This window comes from Myotis daubentonii, chromosome 14 (assembly GCF_963259705.1).
Source record: "Myotis daubentonii chromosome 14, mMyoDau2.1, whole genome shotgun sequence".
Lineage (NCBI taxonomy): Eukaryota > Metazoa > Chordata > Mammalia > Chiroptera > Vespertilionidae > Myotis > Myotis daubentonii.
The window spans coordinates 8,762,964-8,788,965 of NC_081853.1; the positions used below are offsets into that span (position 1 = coordinate 8,762,964).

General features: G+C 44.8%; 1 protein-coding gene across 1 annotated transcript in view; it reads left to right on the forward strand.

The window, feature by feature from the left end:
- The window catches only part of ADAMTS9 (ADAM metallopeptidase with thrombospondin type 1 motif 9), a 166,388-nt gene that overhangs the window by 38,972 nt on the left and 101,414 nt on the right, over nucleotides 1–26,002 (forward strand). Inside the window, exons 9-16 of the mRNA XM_059663055.1 lie at nucleotides 1,809–1,955; nucleotides 3,400–3,541; nucleotides 5,632–5,745; nucleotides 11,509–11,654; nucleotides 19,075–19,256; nucleotides 19,337–19,473; nucleotides 20,886–21,006; nucleotides 21,257–21,352. Of these exons, the coding sequence (XP_059519038.1) occupies nucleotides 1,809–1,955; nucleotides 3,400–3,541; nucleotides 5,632–5,745; nucleotides 11,509–11,654; nucleotides 19,075–19,256; nucleotides 19,337–19,473; nucleotides 20,886–21,006; nucleotides 21,257–21,352 (1,085 nt within the window). The remainder of the gene's footprint in view (nucleotides 1–1,808; nucleotides 1,956–3,399; nucleotides 3,542–5,631; nucleotides 5,746–11,508; nucleotides 11,655–19,074; nucleotides 19,257–19,336; nucleotides 19,474–20,885; nucleotides 21,007–21,256; nucleotides 21,353–26,002) is intronic.

Below are 26,002 nucleotides of genomic sequence, written 5' to 3' on the forward strand. Positions count from 1 at the left end.
GCTGTTTCCCTACCTGTGAAGTGGGCACAATACATATATACCCCATCTCAAAAGTATCAGAAAGTGAAATATGAAATCTGGTGGATGATGTGAGTTATTAAATGAGAAGTATATTCCTAACCCTTTAATGAATTCTTTGTATTTTGATGCTTTGTCTCATGAAGTTAGGTTTACTCACAGTGAAGGAAAGTGAAAATCACAGATTTTCTACTGAACCTTTTAACAATTACATGTTAAGGTGTTTCAGTCCGGACTTTCTGATGATAAAAATCCCAACAGCCATTGGTGCAGGGGGGACGGGGGTGGGGGGGGAGCAATTGCTCTTGTATCTGTTGAGTGTCATTGGATGCCTCACAAACAGCCCCTCCCCTCTTGCACCAGAATGTCCATAGACACAGAGTGGAAGAGGAAGACGGGGAGGTAATTCAGTGTCTTCTGGATATAGAAATCTTTCCACAATATTCCTGACAAATCATCACAACTCATCTAACAAGAGGGACTATCATTTATATACATATACTCCCAAACAAGAGGCTTTAGAACCAGACTAAAGCAGATTGCAATCCCAGTTCCCCCATCTTAGTAGCCTTACGACCTCAATCAAGCAATTAAACCTCTACAACTAAGTTTCCTTACCTGTAAAACATGGATAGTAATTGTATTATTCACTGGGTCAAATAGGTAATTAAGTGAAAAAAAGCATCTGACACATTTAACACACTGTCCTGCGTGTTGTGAATGCAAAAAAAAAGTTTTGGTTATTATTGGTTAGTAAGTGCTTAATGAATATGTATTATTACCTAGCCCCTGCTTTGAGCAAATGTGCCTGATATTTGAATGAAAAGAAGTTTTCTGATTATGTGATTAAATAGAGTGGATTTAGTCAAGCTCTGGTGAGGGGTGGGGAGTAAACACCAGCTCCTTTGCACGACAGAGAACTCAACAGCTAAAGTCGATTTGGATGCTTGGCTTGGGTTGGCTTTGGTGGTACAGGCAGTATTACTGACTGTGCAGCTGCACTAGAAACCTGGGCAGTCATTCTTTTAAGAAAATGGACTTGTAAGCATTAAGAACTCCTTTTAAGTTCAAACAAGACAGTTCGAGTTTTTCCATCCTACAATTTCCATTAGGCACTTACTCCATCTGGTAATTATTGTGGACCCAAATGTTTTTTAATATATATTTATTGATATCAGAGAAGAAGGGAGAGGGAAAGAGAGTTAGAAACATCAATAATGAGAGAGAACCATTGATCGGCTGCCTCCTGCACGCCCCACACTGGGGATCGAGCCCACAACCCAGGCATGTGCCCTGACCGGGAATCGAACCATGACCCCCTGGTTCATAGGTCTACACTCAATCATTGAGCCATGCCAGCCAGGCATGGGACCCAAATTTTTGAAAGAAAAAGAAAACCAAACACATGAGAAATCAATGGACTGGACCTCACAGACTTTTATCCCAGCTTTTATATGAAGCAAGTCTACACACTTCTAACTCTCTGATTTCCATTTTCAAGATGAGCTAGTGAAGTAAATTCCTCCCTACATTGCTAAATTATTCATATGCATTAAACTTGTGATTGGGGAAAGTCTTGCAGACAGGACAGCCCTCTGAGCTTGTTGGCCAATGGGTAGTTATCAAGCTGAGAATGATATGTTGATCATACAACTGATGTTTCTGGAATGACAAATGCTTCCCATCAGTTAATAAAAATGTTTTTGGACACGTGCATTCTTGAAATCAATGATAACAGTTCAATCCCTTGGTATTTATTGACATTCTCATCCTTGTCTTGTTGGCCTTAGGTTTAATATGCCTCATGACGACAGCAATAAGTGCCAAGAAGACGGAGTCAAGAATCCCCAGAATGTCATGGCTCCAACATTGAACTATTACTCCATGCCCTGGAAGTGGTCAAAGTGTAGTCGAAAATACATCACTGAATTTTTAGAGTAAGACTTGAACTTCCTTGTAGCACAGACTTCTGGTATCTGGCCTTCGTGTAGTAATCTAATTGTGGGGGGGAAGGGGGGGGAATGTAGAGCTAAGCATTTTTTTTTTAGTTGTTTTTTTGTTGACATTCCTTGGAGGAGGAAAAAAAATACTCTCTGCCATCTGTGCAGTTCATGTCTTTGCCCGAGTTCAGAAGATTACAAACTAAGCAAAAACGAAAATTGAACCTTACAGAGAATGTGTAAATGTTGCTTTATTCCTGGTAAAGTTAGGAAATCTGTTCCGATCCTGGGGGAGGGACCATGAATGTGATTATATGATGAAGGAAGTCCACAAATATTTATGGGCTTTAACTTCATCATTTTGGCTTGGAGAGGGGTAGGAGAGTGAGGCAATCCCAAAGAAGTTATCTGGTGGATGAAAATTGCAGCACAACTTCCTGTTGTTGCACGGAAGACGGATCTCTCTCTCCTCTCTCTCCTTTCTCTCCTCTCTTTTCTTGTTTTGTTTTTTAAGCTTCCTGCCAGGGTGCTCAAAGATCCAATTACATTGTACAATATCCCTGTGTCACGGACTTATTGCTTTTCTCTCCCAGAAGTACGAAAGGTTAAGTGATTGTCCGGAGGTCATTGGGTGTATATTTCTGCAACCACAGGAAAGAGAGGGCTTTATTATTCAGAACTCTCTGGGTGTGAATTTTCCAGAAGTGTTTGTAGAAAAGTCAAAAGGCCTGGAGGGCTGCTGGTTTTCTACACTCTTAATCAGGTGGCCTAAGGTGTTTCTCAAGAAAGTTGTTAATTAACTCACTCATCTATTCAACAAACATTTACTAAACATCGGTTGTTATGGAAGATGAAAAAGACACCATCTTTGCTGCTAAGAACTTACAGTATTTTGGAAAAGATTGTAACAAAATTAAAAACAAAAAGATAATTGCCCTGAAATGTGATGAATGCTATAACAGATACATCTTTCCTACTAGCTGGGCTGTATACATAGCCAATCAGAGTACAAACAAGTATACACCAAAATATACAACTTCAGCTTCTAGATTTAACCCTGGGTGAAAAGAATAAAACAGATATAAGAAAGGAACTGTCCTGCACTAGCCGGTTTGGCTCAGTGGATAGAGCAGCAACCTATGGACTGAAGGGTCGCAGGTTGGATTCCAGTCAAGGTCACTTGCTGGGGTTGCAGGCTCAATCCTCAGTGTGGGGCATGCAGGAGGTAGCTGGTCAATGATTCTCTCTCCTCATTGATATTTCTATCTCTCTCTCCCTCTCCCTTCCTCTCTGACATTAATAAAAATATATTTTTAAAATTAAAAAAAGAGAACTGTATGCCCAACCATTGCAATGGCAGATGGCCTTCCCTTTCACTGGTGGTGTTGACAAGCCATGAGTCACCCACCACACTCACCATCTGTATTTTTGCTTTCCATAGCACTGGTTACGGCGAGTGTTTGCTTAACGAACCGGGATACAGAGCCTACAGTTTGCCTTCCCAACTGCCAGGCCTCCTTTACGATGTGAATAAACAATGTGAATTGATTTTTGGACAAGGTTATCAGGTGTGCCCATATATGGTAAGTGTTTGGGAGTTGATTCTGGACTTCTTTTTATTCGTAGTTTCCATTAGATTTTCACCCTGATATAAACCACCCATGGAAAAGTTGAGAATGGTCCGTTGACTCAATGGAAGTAGAAATGACAAAGGTGATTAGTCACAGTGTTCACTGGTAGGTGGTGCTTTCTCCGCACTTTCCCATTTCCCTCTCGGGACAGTCCAACAGGAGATGCTCACAGAGGACAGGGTGCAGAGCTGGTGATGGCCGAGCTCGGCCCTTCTCTCTCCTCGTCTCTTCTCGTGCCCATTGACCTGTCTAGTTGACCTTTATTAGAGGAATTCTTCTAGATTCAGTAAAAGTAACGCATGAGACAGACCTGTTTCCCTGTTTTACTCATGAAAGCTATTCCTGTGAAATCATTTCTGGTGGTAGCTCAGCTGGTGGGTGTGTGGCATTGTGATGTATGTGTTATGGACATGTGGACCAATGATATGATCCAGTGGCTCTCAGATTTCAGAGGAGCTGAACTGTGCTTCTTTGGGGTGCCCCATTCTATCTCACTGGGTATATGTGTTTGTTCGTTTTGCTGGGAGAAATTTCAGAAATAGCATGGTGAATTGGGAAGTACAGTGATTCCATAGAAATACATAATAAAATATCTTGAGTAAAATCTATCCATGATTATATTAATTTCTGTGTTAGTCATGATAGTAAACTTTAGGAATAATCCAAATGCCCAATAATAGAAATGTTGAGCCATTTATGGTGTCTCTAGTTAGTGCAATACTATACAACAATTAAAAATTAACTACACTTGGAAACATGATCCTAATATCTTTTAAGTTAAAATAACAGGATAAATAATTATTTTTAGAGCATGTTTTCAACTGTAAAAGCCAAGAAACTACAGGAAAGACTGAGTAGTTTGAGGCTTTTCTGTTTTTTTAATAAATAAATTATTAGCCCTGGGTGGTGTTGCTAAGTGGTTAGAGCATCGTCCCATGCACTAAAGAGTCTTGGGTTCAATCTTGGTCGAGGACATGTACCTGGGTTACAGGTTCAATCCCCGGCCCCAGTTGGGGTGTGTTTGGGAGGCAACCAATGTGTCTCTCTCACATTGATGTCTCTCTCTCTCTCTCTCTCTCTCTCTCTCTCTCTCTCTCTCTCCCCTCCCCCCCCACCCCGCCACCCCACCCATGTCTCCCTCCCTTCTACTCTCTCTAAAAAATCAATGAAGACCATTTTCGGGTGAGGATTAATGTAAAATAAAATAAAATTTTAGTACTTTCTAAATGTCTCTATTATGAGCATGGTTTAGTGTAATAATCAGGAAAAAGTTCTTTAAAATGTATGCCCCAAAATAGAGCTAAATATATCAACTTGTGTAAATCTAAAACATACTGTGTGTGTGTAGAGGGGGAAAGCAAGTTGCAAGGCCTATGAGCATATCCTGAAATGCTGAATGCTATTGTTTGTTTCAAGTTGAAATGTATAGTATACATTTGTGGTCAAAGCAACGGGAGTGAAGAAATGATGGCCACCACTCAGGATAGTGGTCATCTCTGGGAGAAGGGGAAGGGATTGGGACTGAGGAGGGATGTATCAGGCCTTCAGCTGGGCCTGTGAGGTTTTCTTTAGTTGGGTGGTGGGTCCATGGCTATCCATTATGTGGCTGTTTGCACTTTTTGTAAGTCTGAAATGTTCACAATAGTTTGTCCCTTTTTCCCTCTGATAATTCCTGACACCCTAGAAAGGAGTCATCCGATGACTGTGGAATTATGTAGCCTACTAGAAGAAAGCACTAGTTTTGCGGTCAGGCCAAACCTAAACTGAAATCGCAACTAATCCCAACACCTGATCTCCAGTCGCACTGGATGCACGGAAGCCCCCCTTTCACACCATCTCACGTCCTGCCAGCCATAGACACGTGTCTCAGGAGCCGGCCTCTGTGTCCCTCGGAATATTTGATCACTTATCATACCAAGAAATCAAGCCCCTTTTCAACCGATACTGTATCACTGGCAAAACATTAACTGGAAGTAATGCTGGCCTTGTTTGCTCTCATCTAATCATGTTGTCTCTGATTGTCCTGTCACTGAAATAAGCAGATGCAGTGCCGACGACTCTGGTGCAGTAACGCGGATGGAGCGGATATAAACAGCAAAGGCTGCCAGACTCAGCACACGCCCTGGGCCGATGGCACCGAGTGCGAGACTGGAAAGGCAAGTAATGCCCCAACCCTGCCTTCTGTCTTGGGGCAGAAATGGGCAAGGTTTCGGCTGCAGGGCCAGTCGCCGCTGTTGGCTGTTAGTGCAGCGTGTTTTAGCATGCAGAATACTTTTTTGAGGCAAGAGGTTCGGTTTTACTATTGAAAATGGTGAAAACTTAAAATTGTTGCCTAATATTGGTCCAATGCACGTGACTATAACTATTGCCTCCATTTTAAGACATACTTTTTCTCATTTTGATATTTCTGAAACCCCAGTGTGCTTTTTAATGTATAGTTACATTTAATGTGAGGTAATCTTTCTTTTTCTTCTTTCTGTCTCTTTTGGAAGTGGCAATGGAATTCTATTCATATATACTGAAACATCTTAAAACCAAAGAAACAGAGAAATACAGTAAACTTACTGTGTTCACTACTGGGATGCCAGGCTTTTCCCAACCTTTGTCCCTTTAAGAAGTGATGATGTTACCTGGGATATATCCAAGTCCAAATTCTCGGTTGGTTCCCACTTGTTAGTAAGCACACAAAATATGCTACTTGCATGGCCCGATGATAACAGTGTCCCATGCATCTAGGAGCATGATTAATGCAACCTGCTTCACCTGGTATCCATCTTAGAAAAAAAAAGTAACTATATTAGTGATCTCATCATCACCCAAAAATTTGGTTAGAAAGCGTTTTCTAACCCATATAATCCATATGGAAAGTGGATTTCACTCAGCAATGATGCAACTCCTGGGTTATATTCTGAGTCCTATATTTTTCCTGTCTGCTCTCTTCTTCCCATTGTCTACTTTGCTCGCTTTTAAGATTTTATTCTCATCTCACATTTTTTCCCTCCACTTTTCCTTATGGAATCAATAACACCAGTTTCCATGGAAAGGGTCCTAAAGAGATGACGGAACGGAATTCTCTTTTCACCAATTTTATAGATAGGGAACTGAAAAAGAAGCGGCTTGCCCAAGATCTCACAGTTCATTCAGGGCAGAGTCCCCAACACCTGAGCCCCGGCCCTCCGGAACTCCCGCCTCTGTTTGGTCTGAAGGGGCCGTAGCTGAGTTTCAGTTTTTATTGGTGAAACAGGAGGACTAGTGGTTTCTTCGCTCACCACTCAGGCAGTTACATGAGCTGGAGGACATGAACGTTATTTGAAAAACATCAAATTCAATACAAAATTACAATGAAGATGATTTTTTACTTGTCTTGGTGACTACGTCAGTTCAACTTAACACTTCTTAATGGCTAGGACTTCAGCAATTAAGTATACACCTTTCCCCATGACAACCTCACCAACGCTACATGCAGACATAGGTACAGCCACCTTTGTACCTTTCATTAGCTTAAAAAGAAATATATCTCCTTGGTCAAAGCGAATCTTGCACTTTTCATGGGACATTTAATTCAATGTGTTGATGGCCAGAGGGTCATAGCTTTGAGTGGGGAATAGGTTCTTGGGTTTTCATGGCAGCCTTTAGGAATTCACTCATCGTTATGAAATGAAGAGGCCTCAGAGTCCTAAACACAGTGGCCCCGACAACTGCCACCAGTTGGTGGGAGATGCCAGTAGACATGATACCCTGTTGATGACTTGGTGAGTGGGCTTGACTTAGAGCCAGTCAACTACGTTACTTACATTGAACCTGTTTAATCTCAGAAAAATCACTAGCATTGTGTTGTGGTTCTTAATCAATCTGATGTACCCATCCAATATGTCCATTTCTGACACATGCTATTGCTTTAAGAAACTCTAACAAAGAAGGATCTCAATAATATGACTCAGTGAATTATATTTAGTAAGTTGTCATGAACAGGCTGCCAAGTGCCATGTAGTGACATGGTATCCCACTCAATCCTGGAACACAGAACGTGGGAGGATGTCTGTTGTGTCCTTTTCCAATCTTCTGTTTTTGTAGCAGACGCAGATGATAAGGGGCTGCAGGGTCATCTTATGCCTGAGGGATGGGAAATGTGGGAGATCTTTCAGAAGGCTCGAGTTCAGCAAGAATGAGGGACTTCAGGGCATTCCAAGGGCAGATTCAGAACACGTTCTGGGCAGCAACTCTGCAGAGAAAATGATGGGGACCTTTCTAGTTGTGTTTTAGGAAAGTGGGGAAAAGTGTCTGAGTCTAGTAGCTTTTACTAAAGAACTGGGGATATGTGTGTTTATTTGCCTGGAGAGTATTTGTGCATTTTACAAATGCCAGGGCTGTTGGCATAGAAATTCTGTGTGCTCCTCATTTTGTTTTTATAGAATTGGCAGTAAAATCATACGCTTTCCTCTGGCAAATTCAGCCTCCCTTGGCGGAGGGGTTCACTTTTTCCTTTCTCTTCTTCCCGCCCTGCTCCCTCTGCAGGGAGCTCTCCAGAGCTGCTGACAAATGTTCTTGTGATGAACGTGTCTGCCTCTTTATTTTCCCCATTCTCTTGTTAAGTCCATTAACATTTTTATTTAAACCCTGGTTGTGAGTCTCAGGTTTGAAACTTCTGTTTTAGGCCTCCTTGGCACAAAATTGATCCCCAAGTCCCTTTTCCAACCTCTTTTTTTTTTTTTTTTTTGAAGCAACTTGGCGATTATTTAGGTAGAATATCATTTAAATGGATCTGGACACTTTTAGGAAAGGCTGACTATATTTTGGCTGGGGTTCTACTAGCCGCTTAATGATTTGTTATGATGTAAGGGCTATTCCAATATGTAATTATTGTTTGTCAGCTTTGCCTGGAAAAATAGACTATCTTGGCACCTATTTGCCAAACAGCCACGATTCCCAGCCTCTGTCACCTGAGGCTGTCCCCTGCTCCTCTGAGGCTCTTCCTCTCCTCTGAATACCTGCCCATGGTCATATAGGTAGACGTGTTTCCTTTGTAGACCAGTGTTCAATTAGAAGCTTACTTTTTTAAAGGGACCATGTTAGGACATTTGCGTGCAGTGCTGGATGGTAGCACTCTGGTATTTTTCTCTGAAGTTTATTGTTTGTTCTTCTCTGGAAGTAGCGTCTATAGAATAGAGAGAGCACAGACTGCAAACAGTGTCAAAAGGAGAAAAAAAAATATATATCCAGGCAATTTCTTATTATTAAACTCCATGAATCATCATAGGAACTTTTTCCTTACTTTGTGGAATTTATAAAGTGTGTATCTGGCATCAAGACTCGAAGGCTGAATTTGGGCAATAGCTATGACCTCAATTATATATTAATTAGAAATGTTGTCCAGGTCAGACCCAATTATAGTAGTGTAAGCAAACTGCATCTTTTTTTTTTTCTGACACAAAAATTCTAGTCCACATTGAAACAGGTTATGGAGCTGTTGTGGCAGCTCCCCCAAATCATCAGAGACCCAGGCTCCCACTTTCTTTCTACTCCACTATCACATGCAAATGGTCTTCATCCTCAACGTCACAAAATAGCTGCTGCAGCTCCAGCCATCAAGTCTGAGTTCCAGGCAGAATGAAGCCAAAGGGCAAGGAACAAAGAGGCAAAGATCCTTCCCAGAACCTCACCCAGTGAATCCTGCTAACATCTCTTTGACCACTCTTATCTGTTTAAGAATCAGGGGATATACAGAGTCTGTAGTAAGGATGAAAGGGAGAATGGATATCAAGTAGACAACTTAGATTTACCAAACCATTAATTTGCTTTTATTTTAAATTTCAGTCTTTATTTAAAGATGTCAGAATGGCCCCATTTGCTCACAATGGAGAGACAGGCAACATGTGTCACAGTTAGGGGTGCACTCTTGAGTCAGATGGTCTAATGGTTAGGCTCTGCCCCTTACTGAGGTTTGGCCTCAACCCCTTTGTGCCTTCCCTTGCTTTTCTGTAGGAATGGGGGTAACTAACAGTACTACTTCGTCGTGTGCTGTGAGAGTTAGGTAAGTTAATATGGAAGTTAAGTAAGTTAATAATGCTCAGCACAGGGCCTGACAAATATTAAGTGCAAATGTTTGCCATTATTTTTGCTAACTCTAAGTCTGGTCCCTATGTGCTCAGCTGCGTAGTGGGTGCTTAGATGCACTGTCTCCTGTCACACTCCAAGACAACTTTGGTCGCTTTTCATCTGTGGAAGTGGAGTTCAGTGACTCCCCGAAGGGCACAGCGCTGTTAGTGGAAACTAGACTTTTGCTGCTACACCTGCCCCTGTGCTGTCCAGAATGGCAGCCACTAGCCACGGCGGCTGGTGAGCATTTGAAATGTCAGTCTGAACCGAGATGTGCTTAAGTGGAAAAACATGCCAGGTGTTGAGACCTAGATGGACAAAAGGATTTAAAAACTCATTTATAATTTTGTGTTGATTTTACATATAGAAATAATAATGTTTCAGATATTTTGAGCTAAATAAGGGATATTAAAATTAATTCCCATTTTCTTTTAATGTGGCTTCTACGAACTGTTAGTCTGGCTTAAAGATGTGACTCAAGTCGCCTTCTCCTTGGGGGGTGGCGCTCTAGACCAGCGGTCGCCAGCCTTTCGGACCTCACGGGCCACCAGTTGGCGATCACTGCCTGGACAGCTGCCGCTCTCATTTAATCTAGTGCGTGTGTGCCCAGAATGTTCAAGACCAGGGTAGAGGCGCATGGGAAGTGGCTTCAGGGGTGTTGTGGGCACCTCTGCCTCTGCCCGCATGTCTTGGGTACCGAGTTGCCCAGGATTCTTTGGAGGCAGAACCTTTTAGGTCTCAGCCAAACAGCCCAGGGAAAGGGACGTGTCCTCAGGTACTCAGAGAGGTTACTTATGAGGGACAAGACGCAGCAGAATAGACAGTTTAATTACACTCGTTCACCAAGTCTTTCCTGGGACCAGCCATTCAGACTGGGACCTTCACCTGCCTCTTTTTGCTCACTTTCCCCAAATATGAACCCACGCCCCAGCCCTCCTCCCTCTCCCCCCGCCCCCATCGCCTCCCCCTGGCCTTCGTGGCTCCAGGCCTGTGCCCTCCCTGTGGATAAGTCGCACTCGCTCTGCCTGGAGACCTGTGTGAGCTGCGGGGCATCACCCTCCTGCCGCCTGGGCTGCCACTCTCCCTTTGTCCCCTGCTCAGTGGCCTCGGCTTTGTGTCAGGCCTCACGCCGGCCACGGCAGAGGCCTGAGATGGCTTCTTGGCCTCCCTTGTCCTGCTGAGGACTTTTGTGTTTTGTTTTGTTGTAAACACCATGGCCTCCTTCCTGCTCGGGGCTGGAGAATATGAAACCATTAGTAACGGAAAAGCAATAAAGCTCAGGGCTCTCTGTAATGTGTCCATTTGGCTTTAGTGTGTCCTCGTGCCTTGTGGGGTGACTATATAGGAATCCTGGAACTAACTTTTTTTTCCTGTTTCATTAAAAAATGGGTTTTTAAATCCATGGGAAGCAATAAAGCATTGTATTTTAACAGGCTCGCAACATCTCGGCCTTGTTAATGGAGACTTGCTCTGCAAATCCAGTAACTCGTTTTGGCTCTGGCTACAGCCAGTGTGTCCATTTCCACTCCTTATTTCTCCACATCGACTCACTGAGCACCTCGAAGCTGGCCACCCTGACCAGCCTGGAGCCAACCACTCGTTGGCCAGCTTTATTCAAGCCAGTTGTAAATGAAGACTCAGCCTAAAATCAATAAGTCGGAGATTAAAAGCCCCACAGTGTCCATCACTCACACAGCTGATGGCACTGCAGCCTTTCCCACCGGCACCTGGAAGTCAGTTAGCACAGGGTGTATTGGAAGGACAGCGGGTCCGGCAATGTCTCAGCACCGAGCTCTCCCTCATTGTTCCCTTATTAAATACAGCACTGCAAGTTTGGATTTTGTGTTCCCAAAGAAATGGAGGCCCCCGCGATTGATGGATCCTGGGGAAGTTGGACTCCGTTTGGAACCTGCTCCAGAACGTGTGGAGGGGGCGTCCGCGCCGCTGTCCGGGAGTGCAACAGACCAGCGTAAGTCCGGAACTCCTCCCTGTCCTGCCGGGAGAGCAGGAGCGAAAAAGGCCCGAAGGGAACTGTGTAGCTGGGGGCAGGCGAAGAGATCTTTCCAAATTAGGAGAGTGGGTGGACTTCTGGGGCTGCCAGAATGAATGTTTATTATTTCCTCCAATGCTCCTTTATTATTAAAAGTTTTCTCTACCCAACAGTAGATGCGTTTGTGTTTAACAACTCCGACAGGCAGGCGTAGCTCACTGCCCCCCAGAGCTTGCACGCTACTAAAGTAAACAGATCAATTTTTCCTGTGGAAACAAATAAACTGGCCATTTGCATCCAGATTATAGAGAAATGCACCCTTTCCAGTGAGCTTCTGGAATGCTGGGAAGGGTACCCAGACCCCCAAGGCAGCATCGGCAGATCCCAATGGATCTGGAACCCCAAGCCAGGAATTACTTTTGAATCAATCTGGTTGTTTCACAGGTGAGACAACCTGACCGTTTACAGCGTGGGAGTGTCCTGCTCTTCGGGATAACCCTCCTGTGAGCAGCCCGGCCCTGTTAGGACTTGGATGGTCAAGTAAAGGCAGTGGGGTTTTCTCAGCACCTATCCTGGCATGTTATCCTGTGTTTGCTGCGGAGGCTATTAACCAGCAGGTTTTTAAAATTGCTCTCTTCTTTATGAGGAATGACATCCGATTTTGTGTGGCTAGAAGGTGTATCAAATTTAAAGGAATAGAAAACAATACAGGATATTATTGCCACTGAACCTATATAGGTGGGGACACCAAGAAGTCTTCACAGATTCGGCATAAAGTAGTTTCTAGCTGTAGAAAGCAACAACCATTTTTCAAGAGCCAGCTGCTTTGGGTAATGTAAAATGATCTGCCCAGCTGTACTCATTTAGTTTTAATAGCCTGCACACAGGAGAGCAGGTGGGATGCAGAGAGAAGCAGGCAGGTGAAGTAGCAGAGTGGGCTGGCTCAGTACAATAGGGTTGTGTTGCAGAGGGGTGGAGACCAAGTGCTGATTGGCAGGGAAAGGGCCTGCTATTGACCAAGCTTCCAGATTTTTTATATGAAAAATCTGAGTTGTGTGAACCGAAAAGCAAATAGCTATAGGTCACTGTTGCAAGTCCTGCAAATACTCTATAGTACAAATCACAGATGATGATCAATTAATTTTAATATATTTTTGTTCACAGCCCAACATTGAGTTCACATCCACATATTAGTAGTCTCTATAGAAAACAACTATAGAGCTATGAGATATAGACTCTGGTTTATAAAACTAACACTTTAGCTACGTTCATAAGCTAATAAACATTAGATTTGCCCATATTTAGTATTTTTTTAAGTAATGGTATAAAATAGTGCATGCTTTAAAAAATGTAAATACAAAAGTATATGATATAAAAATTCCTATCATTGTTATTTCTAACCCCCAGTTATCCCCACAAGAAATAACTGCCAAAAACAATTTTATGTATTGTATGAAATAAGCATTATACAAAATCAAGATCACACTAGATAGTGTTCTACAACTTGCTTTTTAAAATCAAGTATGTAGCTATTTGCACTGTTGAAATTTTAAAATAAAACATTTAAAGCCAGCAGCAAATATGAATTTTTAAAAAATTAAAAACTAGTGGGTGGTTACAGTGAGCCAAATTATTATTATAGTAAGCTATGGATATTGCAAATAGTAGGCACTTTTGAAGTTTTGACTCAAGAATATTGTATTCAAAAGAAATGTTTGTTTTTTCTTTTTGTTTAAGCATCAGGGCAGTTCTAGAAGTGCTGTGGAAGGGAGGGAGAGATGAATCCCTCCATGGCCTGGACCAGACAGACAGTCACCCGCGGGAAGGTCCCCACAGGAAAGGGTCTTGAGCTTCAGAGTGAAGCGAAGATCCTCACATTCAGAAGTTAGGGACCAATCACTGAGGTCGGCAGTGGGAGGCCCTTGTTCCTGCTGTTTGCCCCCCGGGGGTTTTTCAGGGATGCAGTCCGACGGCCACCACCTCATTACAATGCCTGGGGCTGAGGAAGGACACTGCCTCTGAAGCGAGGTCCCAGTGGACCAGCGAGTCAGTTTGACCAGAGAAGGGGGCACAGAAACGCGAAATCAGATCCAAACCTCAGTTAAAAGCTTGTTCAGAGACATTGGCATAGTGGATGGTTCATTAGGGACCATGGAAGCGGTTGCTGCCCTGATCCTCAGTCTGGGGGCGGGGAGCGGGGGCGGTCTCCCACCAGGGACACCCCTTTCCTCAGTGCCAGAGTTCAATGTCAAGTTCCAATTTCAGAATTCAAGGTTGTCTCTATTAAGAACACTGGATTGTTTTTAATTTTTCACAGTATCCATATGATTCAAGAATGCATTTATTTAGCATCCAGACACATTACACTGAATGAGGATTCTTTCCTGGAAAGTATAAAAGCTGAAAAAGAAAAGTGGTCTTGCTATGCACATGGGTTGTGCCACGCCCATGAGAAAGCTGTATAAACCCTATGTTCCTAATTTTAGTCCAAAATCGTGGCCTCAGTTTGTATATGGTGGTCCAGGTTTGCCGTCCATCATGACAATGGGGCCCTAATATTTCGTCTTTAAATGCCTTATTTATTGTTCTTAATTCCATTTTTGACCCAAGCTCTACAGGTAAAAGGAGCATTTGTTCTGGTTCCCATTGGCATCTCTTGTCCTGGAGAAGTTTAATAGCTCCCTTTTTCTCTCCAAGTGCCCTGAATTAGACAATTAATTATATGGCCACCCAATCTATGAGAAATATGTAATAGGGCAAAATTTTAAATCATAACCAGCAGATTCTAACTTAGAGTGTCAGAACAAGACCAGCAAGGACCCAGAAGAGGCATGGGCAGGCCTGCGGCCAGCACTTTTATTTCAGGCTCCCAGTTTGGCCTGAGCTTCCTGGTGACTGGAAGAGACGGCTTAGAGAATTGGTAACGTCCATCAAAGTAAAAAATCAAGCCAGTTCTTTAGGAACGACAGAGTATTTCCCTCTTCTAGTGCTTCTGTTTTGCTTTTAAATTCGAAGGTAGGTTAAATTTAATAACAATAAACTCATTGATTTAAGAAAAGACAAGATAGTGAACTGGATATTTCTTATTTAGGCTTTCACCATAGCAACTGCTGATGAAATCTTACATACAAGAGAGTAGACATATATGTCTGTTTCGTTTACGAAAATCAATCTCTCATTTGGCTGTAACAAAACTGCAGTGAAGCTCTTTGAGACACTGAGTGAATGAACTTATATAAAAATGTCCAGAATTAGCTACTGTGGGAGTGCCATTGACTAATGAGTTAGTATCCAGTCCCAGAGACTGCAGTCCCAGAGACTGCCCCACTTGGCAGGATCCTCAGTGATGACCAGTGCTGCTTCCTGGCTCGTCCCATCTAATCCCCGAATAGCTTTTCAGCAACCTCTGCAGTTGGTCATTTAACTCCTTAAAACCCTCCAAACTTAGGAAATACACTAGCTCCGGGGGCTGCTGTTGTATTCTTAGAAATTTCTCCTTGTGCTGACCCTAATCTGCCTGCCCTATCTCTTTGTAAGTAAACACAGAAGTCATGATTTCTGTTTAAAGCCATTTGCAGATTAAAGGTTGGCTCCCCTTGCTGGTAGAATGCACCTGTGATGATCCTTGTAAAATGCCTTCATCGTTGGCTGCGCAGCATTGCGAATTTTCTTTGTTATGTATGAGTAAGCATGGTTGTGTAATATGGGCTGGAAGGGAAGATTCAGCATGGCTGTGCTGAGTATAGTTACTTTCATAGTAATTAATCTAACAATTTCCTTAAGTCCTTTTCATCCTTATTTGACATGCTATATTTTTAAAGGATCTTAATGGTTGGAAAATGTGGTTAATATTTTTTCAAGTTGCATTTCCTATAATTTTCAGTATTTTCCTACATGGAAAAAATACGCCTACCCGGCTAAATTACTAAAGTGTAAAATGAAATTTTCCGGGCTGAAAGGTAAGTTAAGTTGGCTAAAGCCTTCCCCATTAAACAATACAGGCAAGGCAGGCCGAGATCGCACTGGCTGGGATATAAGATAAGCCATATATTTCAAAAGGGCAAATTTACGTTTATTAATCAAATATAATCTACCTTTATTATAAAAAGCAAATAAGATCAGAGGACGAGTCCTCTTTCAAGAGAGTCCTGTTTCAAGAGAGGAGGCCTAGCAGTGAGGCCAGATGATGAGTGAAAGGTCAGGGGACGGGGTTGGTCTCAGCCAGCACATCTCACTTAACTGGCATGTGACCTTGACAGAATGCTTAACATTTCCGAGCCCATTTCTCACAGTTTCAGACACCAGAATGCCACTGCTCACCTCAGAGTGTGTCCCTGCACACTCAAAAGAATAGCTCGGGGCCAGCACACTCTTTCCATAAACGAATACTTTTTCTGTAAAATTTCATAAGTATTTTAGACTTTGAGGATCTTAGTGGCTGTGTTCCAATAAAACTTTATTTATGAACACTGAAATTTTAATTTCACCTACTTTTTATGTATCTCTGTTTTTTTTAAATTTTTTAACTATTCTAAAATGTAAAAAAACACACACATTATCTTCTCGCTGGCTATGTAAAAAACAGGTCGTAGGCCAGATTTTAGCCCATACGCTGTGGTTCATAGACCCTTGTAATAGCTCAGCATTTATCGTGTGGCGGGCCTCGCTCAGGTGCTTTGAATGGATTCACCCAGCTGACTCTCCCTGAGCCGATGAAGCAGACAGTAGCATCATCTCCCTGTTACAGGAGGGGAGCAGGCTTAGAGATGCAGCGCCTTGCCTAAGATTGCTCTCTCAGGAAGAGGCAGGGCTGGGATTCAAACCCTCTGTAGGGTCCGACTTGATAACCTCAGAAACATGGCCTCTCACATAGAGTGTTTTCTATGAGTTGTTCATAAAAATGCCATTTATAGCTCGGCCAGCATGTCTCGATGGTTGAGCATCGACCTATGAACCAGATCACGGTTCGATTCCCAGTCAGGGCACATGCCTGGGTTGCAGGCTCTATCCCCAGTTTGGGGTGTGCAGGAGGCAGCCGATCAATGATTTTCTCTCATCATAGATGTTTCTATCTCTTCTCCCTCTCCCTTCCTTTCCAAAATCAATAAAAATATATTTTTTTAAATGTAATTTATAAAAATAAATCACTAAATGCGATTTGCCATTTGATAGTGGTCAAAGCAGGCAAAGGTGGAAGGTGTCACCATCTGCAGGGAAGCCACCTACAAGTATTAACTCTTTGCAGCCCAAAGAACTGCTGCATTTGGTCAGTTGCAAGAGTCAGCTAAGACTCATTAGGTAACAGGACCCCCCCACCCCCACCCCCACCACCACCACCAAAAAAAAAAATCAACTTTTAAATGTATTTTCCAAGAGAAAGAGATGTGAATTATTTTCAGGCAACAAATAAATGATCCATCCACCAGAGTTAGTTGGGTCATTTAAAATGATGCACAAAGATCATTTCAATTTGAGGGAAAGGTGAAGGGGCTCTTCCTTGCAGCACATTTAAAACAGGCTTCACCTGCACAGCTATGTGGACCTGAGCTATTATTCATGCGTAACCTGGCATTGTATGTATGAGACTTGGGCGCCTTCGTATTGAGAGAAGAGCTTGGTCTCCAGGAAACCGAGGCTATATCTCTAAGTGGCATAAAAAGAGAAAAAGAAAAGATTCTGGGCCTTAGCTCCAGATAACACAGCAGAAAGAGCACAGAGCAAGACCCTGGGAAACGTGACCTCTACGCCTGTCTCTGCTCTCTTATTAGCTGTGTGACCTTGGGCAAAGTACTTAACTTCCCTGAACCTCCTCTTGCATGGTATTTAAGTACCTCTGCCTTTCTCTTGGGCAAAGCATGTGTGCGTTTGGCTAGTCAGATGTACAGTGCAGATTAAAAGCTTATGGATTTAACTGTGTTTAATGGGAAAACAAGCAGACAGATACTGCTGGGTTATGTGTCATTTCACATATCTAGATGCAGTCTTCTTCATGGTAACTATTCATAATAAGCTTTCATAATGTGCAGGACAGAGCTCAGAGAGGCCAGGGGACTTACACAGAAGTGCTCAGCTGTAACTGCAAAGCCCACGCTCTTACCTAACTCCACAATCTCTGATAGAGGGACCACATTAATGACAGTGTCCCAGCCAGGTGGCCCTGCCTGAGACGCGGGCACGCTGCAGGAGCACAGAGTCCTGCCTCGGGATGCAAGCCACGTTGTCGCTCGGATTTGCCTCTCAAACACGCCAACTGCTGACCTGGATCGGTTAGGTTGGGAGTGCTCACATGCACCTCACAGTAGTTAACCTTCCAGGCTTCCACTGTGCACAGACGTTGGAGGAGAGAATTGAAGTGCAGGGAGACTAAAAGCATTGTCTATGGTCACTTGGCGAGGATGCGGCCAAGAGCGGAGCCCAGATCCAACTCTTACCTGCTCCTCTGGGCTGCCTCTCTGGGCTTGGATACATTTCCCATTCCTCCAGGGCCTGGTTTAACAAAACAAAACAAAAATACTTCTTAGGGTCCAAATCACTCTGAAAGATTCATTCCGCAGAGGAGAGGCGGGAAGGTGAGAGAGGTGTCCTAGGGTGGCAGAGAAATCTGAGCTGTACCAGCCCCGGCTGGGTGAGCCAGACTGCGTAGGACTCTGATCTTCCAGTTTCCATGATGAACTTGGCAAGCTGTTGACTGCTGGGAGACGCGTTGTATAATTTACTCTCCGGGTCACATCTGGAAAGTACATGCACGGGTTGCATGCAGAGATTAAATTTGCACTGTGATGCTTTGCAAGCCAGACTCCATACTCTTGCCGTACAAAAGGCAATGAAGCCAGTGTGCTCTCCCGCTTCTATTAAGTTAGTGGAAATCCAGGCACATTCATTCCCTTTATTCCATCTTATTTGTAAAACAAACAAATACAATGGTTATTGGTGGGAAGAGAGGATGGAGGGCATGAATGGGGGTGGGATGCAAAGGTTTAGGATGGTTTCCCAGGAGACTATCTGTAGGAAAGGCAGACAGGGAGCATTCCAACTATGCATCTGTTCCTTTCACCTTTTGCCTTTTTGAAATCTAAGGACTAACTGACTGGGAGAAAGGCGAGAAGATGGGCTAATCGATTCCAGTCTTCGAATTTTATACTTTAAGTTATACACTTAAAACAGCCTTATCAAATAGCACCTTTCCATTTTACAGATGGGAAGACTGAGGCTCAAGGTTAAGTGACTTGTCCAAGGTTAGACGGTTAAGGGTGTTGAAGGCAGAGTGCAAACGCAGCCTTCAGAGCCCTGGCCCTGTTCCCTGTCACCGGCCACTTCAAATGTCCTTCCCTGGAAGACCAGAAGCCACGGGTGAGGGAAATACCTTATAAAACAGCGTGTGTTCTTTCCCTTTGCTCAGGCCCAAATACGGTGGAAAGTACTGCACGGGGCGCAGGAAGAAATTTAGGTCCTGCAACACGGAGCCGTGTCCCAAGCAGAAGCGCGACTTCCGAGAGGAGCAGTGTGCTCAGTTTGACGGGAAGCACTTCAACATCAACGGGATCAGTCCGACCGTGCGCTGGGTGCCCAAGTACAGCGGAAGTGAGTGCGCGGTGGGGTGGTCCGGGGACCCAGGGTGTCCCGGCACGAGGCACACTGCACTCACAGTGTGTCTCCTCTAGTCTTGTTGAAGGACCGGTGCAAGCTGTTCTGCAGGGTGGCCACGAGCACAGCCTACTACCAGCTCAAGGACAGAGTGGTTGATGGGACCCCATGCAGCCAGGACACCAGCGATATCTGTGTCCAAGGCCTCTGCCGGGTAAGTCGCCGCTGGTGTTTCCGTCACTGTTGTCTTGCTGCCAGGCTGTGGTCTGTGGCTTTCTTGACGGAGTAGCAGCTGCTAAGACTTGTGCACTGCCTCCGGGCAGTGGTTGTCCAAGTGGGGTCCCCAGAGCAGCATCAACACCCCTTAACCTGCCGCCGTGGATTTTTCTTGATATTCTCAGCCCCTCAGGGGCCTGCACAGAACTTCCCTGTGAAGGTGTCTTGCAACAGTTTCCCCACACACTCCTTCACTGTAACCTCAGTGCTTAAGGTTAAACCCAAATGCTCCCTGGCAGCAGTTTCTAGATTGACTAGCTCTGCGCCAGGGTGGTCTGGTGAGGAAGGGCTGGCCTCACTCAGATTCGTCTTTCTGATTTTAAGCAGGAAAGCTTCTACCTGAGGCACACCTGTCATTTACTCTTCAAAGGGAAATCGAGACACTTCTGGCCGATGGTAAAGCATCAGAGCAGTGATTTCTCAGGGGCCGATCCCATTTCACTGTGCTCACCCGTCACAGATCATCCCTAGCACAGCCAGGCTAGGAGATGACCCCTGTGTTCTTTGCTCGTGGTCGCTGGCAGATTGGATTCCTAATCGGAGGATCCGACTGCAAGAGCCCCTGAGGGCGCCCCCCACGCCCTGCTCACGGCTGACAGTGCAGGTCCCCCTTGTCAGCGTATTTTGTGGCAGCGCTGGAGTTCCTCCCTGAAGACTGGATCCTACAAAGGAACCAGATGGGCAGGAATGTGAGTGCCGCCCCCCTGGTCTCCGGGTTGCTGCTGGTGTCCTCAGAGCTCAGGCTACACTGCTGCTTAGCATTGAGACCTAAAGACATTCGGGAGGCCATTGGGAGTCTCAGGCCTCAAAGGGGTCTGCAGCCATCGCTGGCCTGCACTCATCGGCAATACTTAAACAAGCGGTTTCACGCCAAGTACATGTTCCAGCTGGTCTTGGACAATTGGGAGATGTCAGCACTGGGTGCCGGTGGGCGTGGCTGGCGGCGGTGGCCGCAGTGGGCAGCGCTGCCCCTTCAAGATCGGATGTGAGCTCTTTAATTGGATACAGTCCTCACTGCTCCATTTCCCAATCCCAAGTGGGCTTTTCATTTACTCAATTTATTTGTGGGCTAGTGCTCCTCAAACTCAAATCTGTAGGTGCAACACCTCAGGAGCTTGTTAACATGCCAGGGCATCTCCCCGAGTCCGCAGATCTGAGGGTGCTCATGCATCTGCACATCCGACAGGCTCGGGGTGCCCTGGGCTGCTGGCCCCCACCACGTTTCCCATAGCAAGTTTGACTTAATTTTCTTGTCATCTTGAATGTCCAGCATGCAAAGAAGTACATTACTTGTTGTTTTATCATCTTTATAATAATTACCACTTATTTCAAATGTTTTCTTTTTAAAAGCAAGCTGGATGCGATCACGTTTTAAACTCGAAAGCCCGGAGAGATAAGTGCGGGGTGTGTGGTGGCAATAATTCCTCATGCAGAACAGTGGAAGGAAACTGGACAGTAGCAGTACATTACGGTAAGACTCTGTTTCTAACTCCCACGAGAAGGAAAATGGTCACCATTTAAAAATTGCTCACCTTGTGTAATATGTAAGAAGTAATAATGTCGAGCGTAAAATCAGTCTTGTGAAGGTACGTTACCCACCTGGCTATAAGGCACCAATGAGTGAGAGTTATAGTGTAGTCCTTTGTTGCCCGTATTTTATTCCAGGCTTAGAGAGATGAGCCACGCTGTGGAACACTGAACTTCTGCCCAATTTTTTTCAGGTTATAATCTCGTGGTCCGAATTCCAGTGGGTGCTACCAGCATCTATGTGCAGCAGGAGAGCGACTCAGGAAAACTGGAGGACGATAACTACTTAGGTGAGATGGGTGCCCCTGCCACGGGCAGGGATTCTTGTTTTCTGGAGCAGTTGGTGGACACTTCCCTTCCTGCATTGCACGCGGAGAGCTTTCCGGTGTCAAGTATTTTCACAAAAGAAGTTGGTCTTGAAATTCACTTATTTGATTTCTCCCACATATATAGACTCTCAGAGTATTGATGTAAGATTCATGTAGTTATATCAGTCAATATTGAGGGATTTACTCTGGATCTTAGAAAATAGAAAGGCCCTAAATCAAAATTTTTAAAGCATTTTTTAATCGATTTGAGAGAGAGAGAGAGGAAGTGAGATAGACAGAGAGAGAAACATCAATTGGTTGCCTCCTGTATGTATCCCTACTGGGGCTCAAACCCAAAACCTAGGTATGTGCCCTGATGGGGGATCGAACCCACCACCTTTTGGTGTTTGGGACGATGCTCCAACCAACTGAGCCACACTGGCCTGGGCCCTAAATCACATTTTGAAAGTACTTGTCTTGTAAGTTTAGCATAAAATCATTGCTTTGAGTCTTTTTCAAAAAATCTGTCCTGTGGGTAACTGACTTACAAAGGTTTTATTAGAGGTGTTACCTGACTTAATGTTTATGTTCTCGACTCTAACCAAGAGTGGACTACTCAATATTTGCTTACAGCTGGTCATTCCAAAAGGTTCTATAGCGGCAATATTTTTCTTGTGTCATGACTAGGCCCGTCTGGTTACTTTACCGATTCTTCATCCTTCTCTCCCCACACTCAAGCATGTGATTAGCTCATACCTATTCCTTATATTGAAAGCACAGCACCCCGACAACCTTGTGTTCACTTTCAACAGTATGCTCAGCCGAGTCCCACTCCAATTTATATCATTCCAAAAACTGCAGTAAGTGATGATGAAATTTGCCAACCATTTTTAATTAAAAGAAGGACATGGGAGAGGGGTCATGACTGAGAGGATTCAGCTGGTCACCTGGCACCACCATACCCCTGCCTGTGAGAGGCAGCATGCCAGCACTACACTCAGATCTGGGGAGATCGGGCAGCCCTGTTGGCAGTCAGGTTAAAGGAAATGAGTGTGCTAATGGGCTTTCTCCTACACTGTCCAGACGGGAACTGTTTATCCACCTGAATACAGCCTCTATGGGAGGCTGCCTCCAAACACTCGCCATATTGAGCTAGTACATGAGTCTTAGTTGAATCTATATTTTGGAATGTCTGCATGAAATCCTTCCTAAGATAGACAGTGACCCTTTAGTCAAGCAGGCTCATCAACTATAACATTTAGACATGACTCCATTATAGCATTTTCTGTGTGTGTGTCATTCATTTAATTAACCATTCAATAATGTGTGCTAGACACAATAACAAAAACAAAGAAAAAATTTAAAATAGGAATCTCCTTTTTCTTGGAACTTACTTTTTAGTAGGAGCAGATCAGTGATTTTTCAACCTTTTTCATTTCATGACATATATAAACTAATTACTAAAATTCTGTGGCACACCAAAAAATATATGTTTTGCCAATCTGACCAAAAAAAGGTATAATTTTGATTCATTCACACCAAACGGGTATTGTTGTGTTGGTTGTTGTCATTTTTTTTTTTTTAATTTGACAATCTGAGGGAAAAGAGGTCAGTGCCCTTGACTAAATGGCATTGCCTATTTTAAAAAATTCTTGTGGCATACAGGTTAAAAATGGCTGGTGTAGATAGACAATAACTTAATAGATGAGCAAACTATATACTGTTAGAGGAGGATATGAGCTATTAGAAACCAGAGCAGCATGAGGGAAACGGGGGTCCTGAGGGTGAGCTGGGAGCGGTGGCGTTGAGATACTTGAAATGTAGCAGAGATAACAACACCCTGGCGGAAGAGCATTCCCAGCAGAGGGAACAGACAGTGCAAAACCCTAGAGGAGGAGCATGTCTGGATTGCTCCGAGAGCAGAAGGCCACTGCGGCTGGAGCTGAGTGAGCGCAGAGGAGAGTCCTAGATGAGGTTCAACAGGTGTCAGGACTAGATCACAAAGGGCCATGTAACCATTGCAAGGATTATACTGAGACATGGGGTACTATGGTGTTTTGAGCCCAGGAATAGCATGATATAATCATATTAGAGGCCCGGTGCATGAATTGGTGCCCAGTGGGGTCCCTCAGCCTGGCCAGCGATTGGGGCCAATGGGGGTAGGAGGGGTGGCCAGCCAGGGGGAGGGCAGCTCCTGCATTGAGCATCTGCCTCCCGGTGGTCGGTGCACATCACAGCAACTGATCACTCAATCGTTTGGTTGCTTAGGCTTTTATACATATGGATTTATTTTTCAAATGAGCACTCTGGCTGTTATGTTGAGAATAGGTGGCAGGGGAGGGTAGGGGGCAGAAGCAGGAAGGCTTGTTGGGAAATTACTGCAATAATCCAGGAGGTGCTGGTGGCTTGGCCCCAAGTGGGGCAGCAGAGGTGTGGCACGTGGTAGAACTCTGGGTATCTTGTGGAGCCAGAGGCATGGTGGTTTGTTGATGGACTGAATGTCACCTGTGAGAGAAAGAGGGGGGCTTCAGGGTTTGGACCTGAGCAACTGAGGGGAGGAAGTGCCATCCACTGAGGTGAGATGGCTTGTTTCTTCTTTTCTCCCCATGAGCATGAGGTTTTAAGGTCAGAGGCTGTGTCGTTATATCTTTAGCTCTTGATACAAAGCCTACACACAAAGTAGGCACATGGTTGCTGAATTGGGAACAACCATTGCTCATGCTGTCTTTACGGAGTGCCCACTGTGTGCTCCTGGGGGATGGGGTTACCATGGAAATAGACAGAATCGCCCCTTCTTTTAAAGACCATAACGTCTCACTTGAAATCAGTCACTCAGTGGCCACCCAGCTTTCCACGTCCAAGTATCTAGATGAGTGGTGACTTTATAAGACACTTAACAAAGTTCTTGGGGTTTCTTTTCAAGTTATTTTTTTGGCAATCCTCGTTCCTCATCCCACCACCGTGCAGAATGGGTCGCGCACTTTTCTTCATGAACTGGGTTATAAATCTGAGCATGTGGCCTCCCTACTTCCTCATCACATCAGCAGCATCACGTACAGCCTCCTGTATAAACTAATTTCCTGCGAGCGAAAAGCCATGTTGACCTCCTCCTTTCTTTCCCTTGGAAGGGGGAACGGTTCTCCCTTATTCTCCTCCTTCCTGGAAAAGTAATCTCTTTCCACGCAGGGGCCTCAATTCCATTCAGCTTCATCCACCAGGTCAGGCGCCTGGATTGAGGAGGCCCCCTGATAGACTTTTATTCCTCACGGGAGGTTTCTTAATCTTTTGTAAAGAATGAAGTCATCTGCGACAGGCAGTCTGAGGCAGTCATGGCTCTTTAAAGGGACATACGGTAAAGTCACCTGTGAGCAGAAGGACGTCTCTCTGGTCACACCGGAGAAGTGTGCAGGCCTGGAAGTCGCCGTTCATGGAGCATGACCGCTGGCACCACGGAGCCTTTGAACCCTGCAGTGGGTTAGGAAGGAAGGGATACCATCAGATCTGGCGCGTAGAGGTTCGCTCTTGGCTTGCAGGAAGGAGCAGTAAGTGCTAGAAGAGTCCATGCCCAGCTGTTCCGTTGCTAAGCAACCTTCATCCTTATCCTTCCTGATGTGTGAAGGCCAGCCCAGCCACAGTTCATCCGCGTGTTTTGGGGATGGAGCCGCTTCCAAGTGAGAAGGCTTTTGGAGAGCCCAGCTCTGATGGGGGAAATGGGGGGAAGGAAGCCAGGAAATTAGCTCCCCTAATGGCGTTAGTGGGAGGCTGGGCAATCCACTGTTGTTCTCAGGAAATGATTCCGTCACAAGGTACCGAAGCAGAAAGTCTCCCTGTCAAAGGTCACCCTCTCACACACACCCTCCCTCCTGTTGGGTTGCAGCCCCGCTGCCCACAGAACCACGAGGATGCTGGTTTTGTTTTTTGAGAGAAAAAAGAGCCGTTGCTGTGATACTTACTTGCCTCCAGTACACTTAGCGCCGGATTAGCTGTGGCAGCGGGAAGACGGGGATCGATCTGGCTCAAGGTAAAGCAGGAACGTCATCTCACCTGGTGACCCCCATCTCATTCCCTGCTCACCGTCTTTGGGACAAGGAGATGCAGTGAAGGGTGAAGGGTGAAGGGTCAGGTCAGCAAGAGCATGAGAGGAAGCCTGGAGACATGGGACAGGAGCCCAGAGCCCCCTAGAATAAACGGTTGCTTTTTGAATAGGAACAAAACTGGATTACAGCTTCATTTACAGACTGGCCTGGTGACACCTTATTTCCCCCTTTTCGTGAAACATCAGCTGGGTGGCTAGCAGGCGACTTCACTTGAAAAACTGGGTGATGTTGGCAGCATGTCCTGCCATCACCGTGTAAGGGACCCACATTAGGAGTCTCCAGATGCCCTGGTGCCATGGAAACGACTTCACCTCCAATCAGAGACCCGTTGAAACTCGTGTGTCTCGCCAGGCTGGTGGGGCGCACGCTGCAAGAGCTGCAGGCGAGACGAGGCTGCCAGGGGCTCACACTGACAAGGAAACAGTCCTTTGGCTGGAAGCACTCTGCCTCCTTGTCTTGATGTCAGGTTCAGCCAATCACTCCTCCTTTAACATCATTGATTGAGCCCCACTGGGATCTTTCTCGGCCTTAGAAA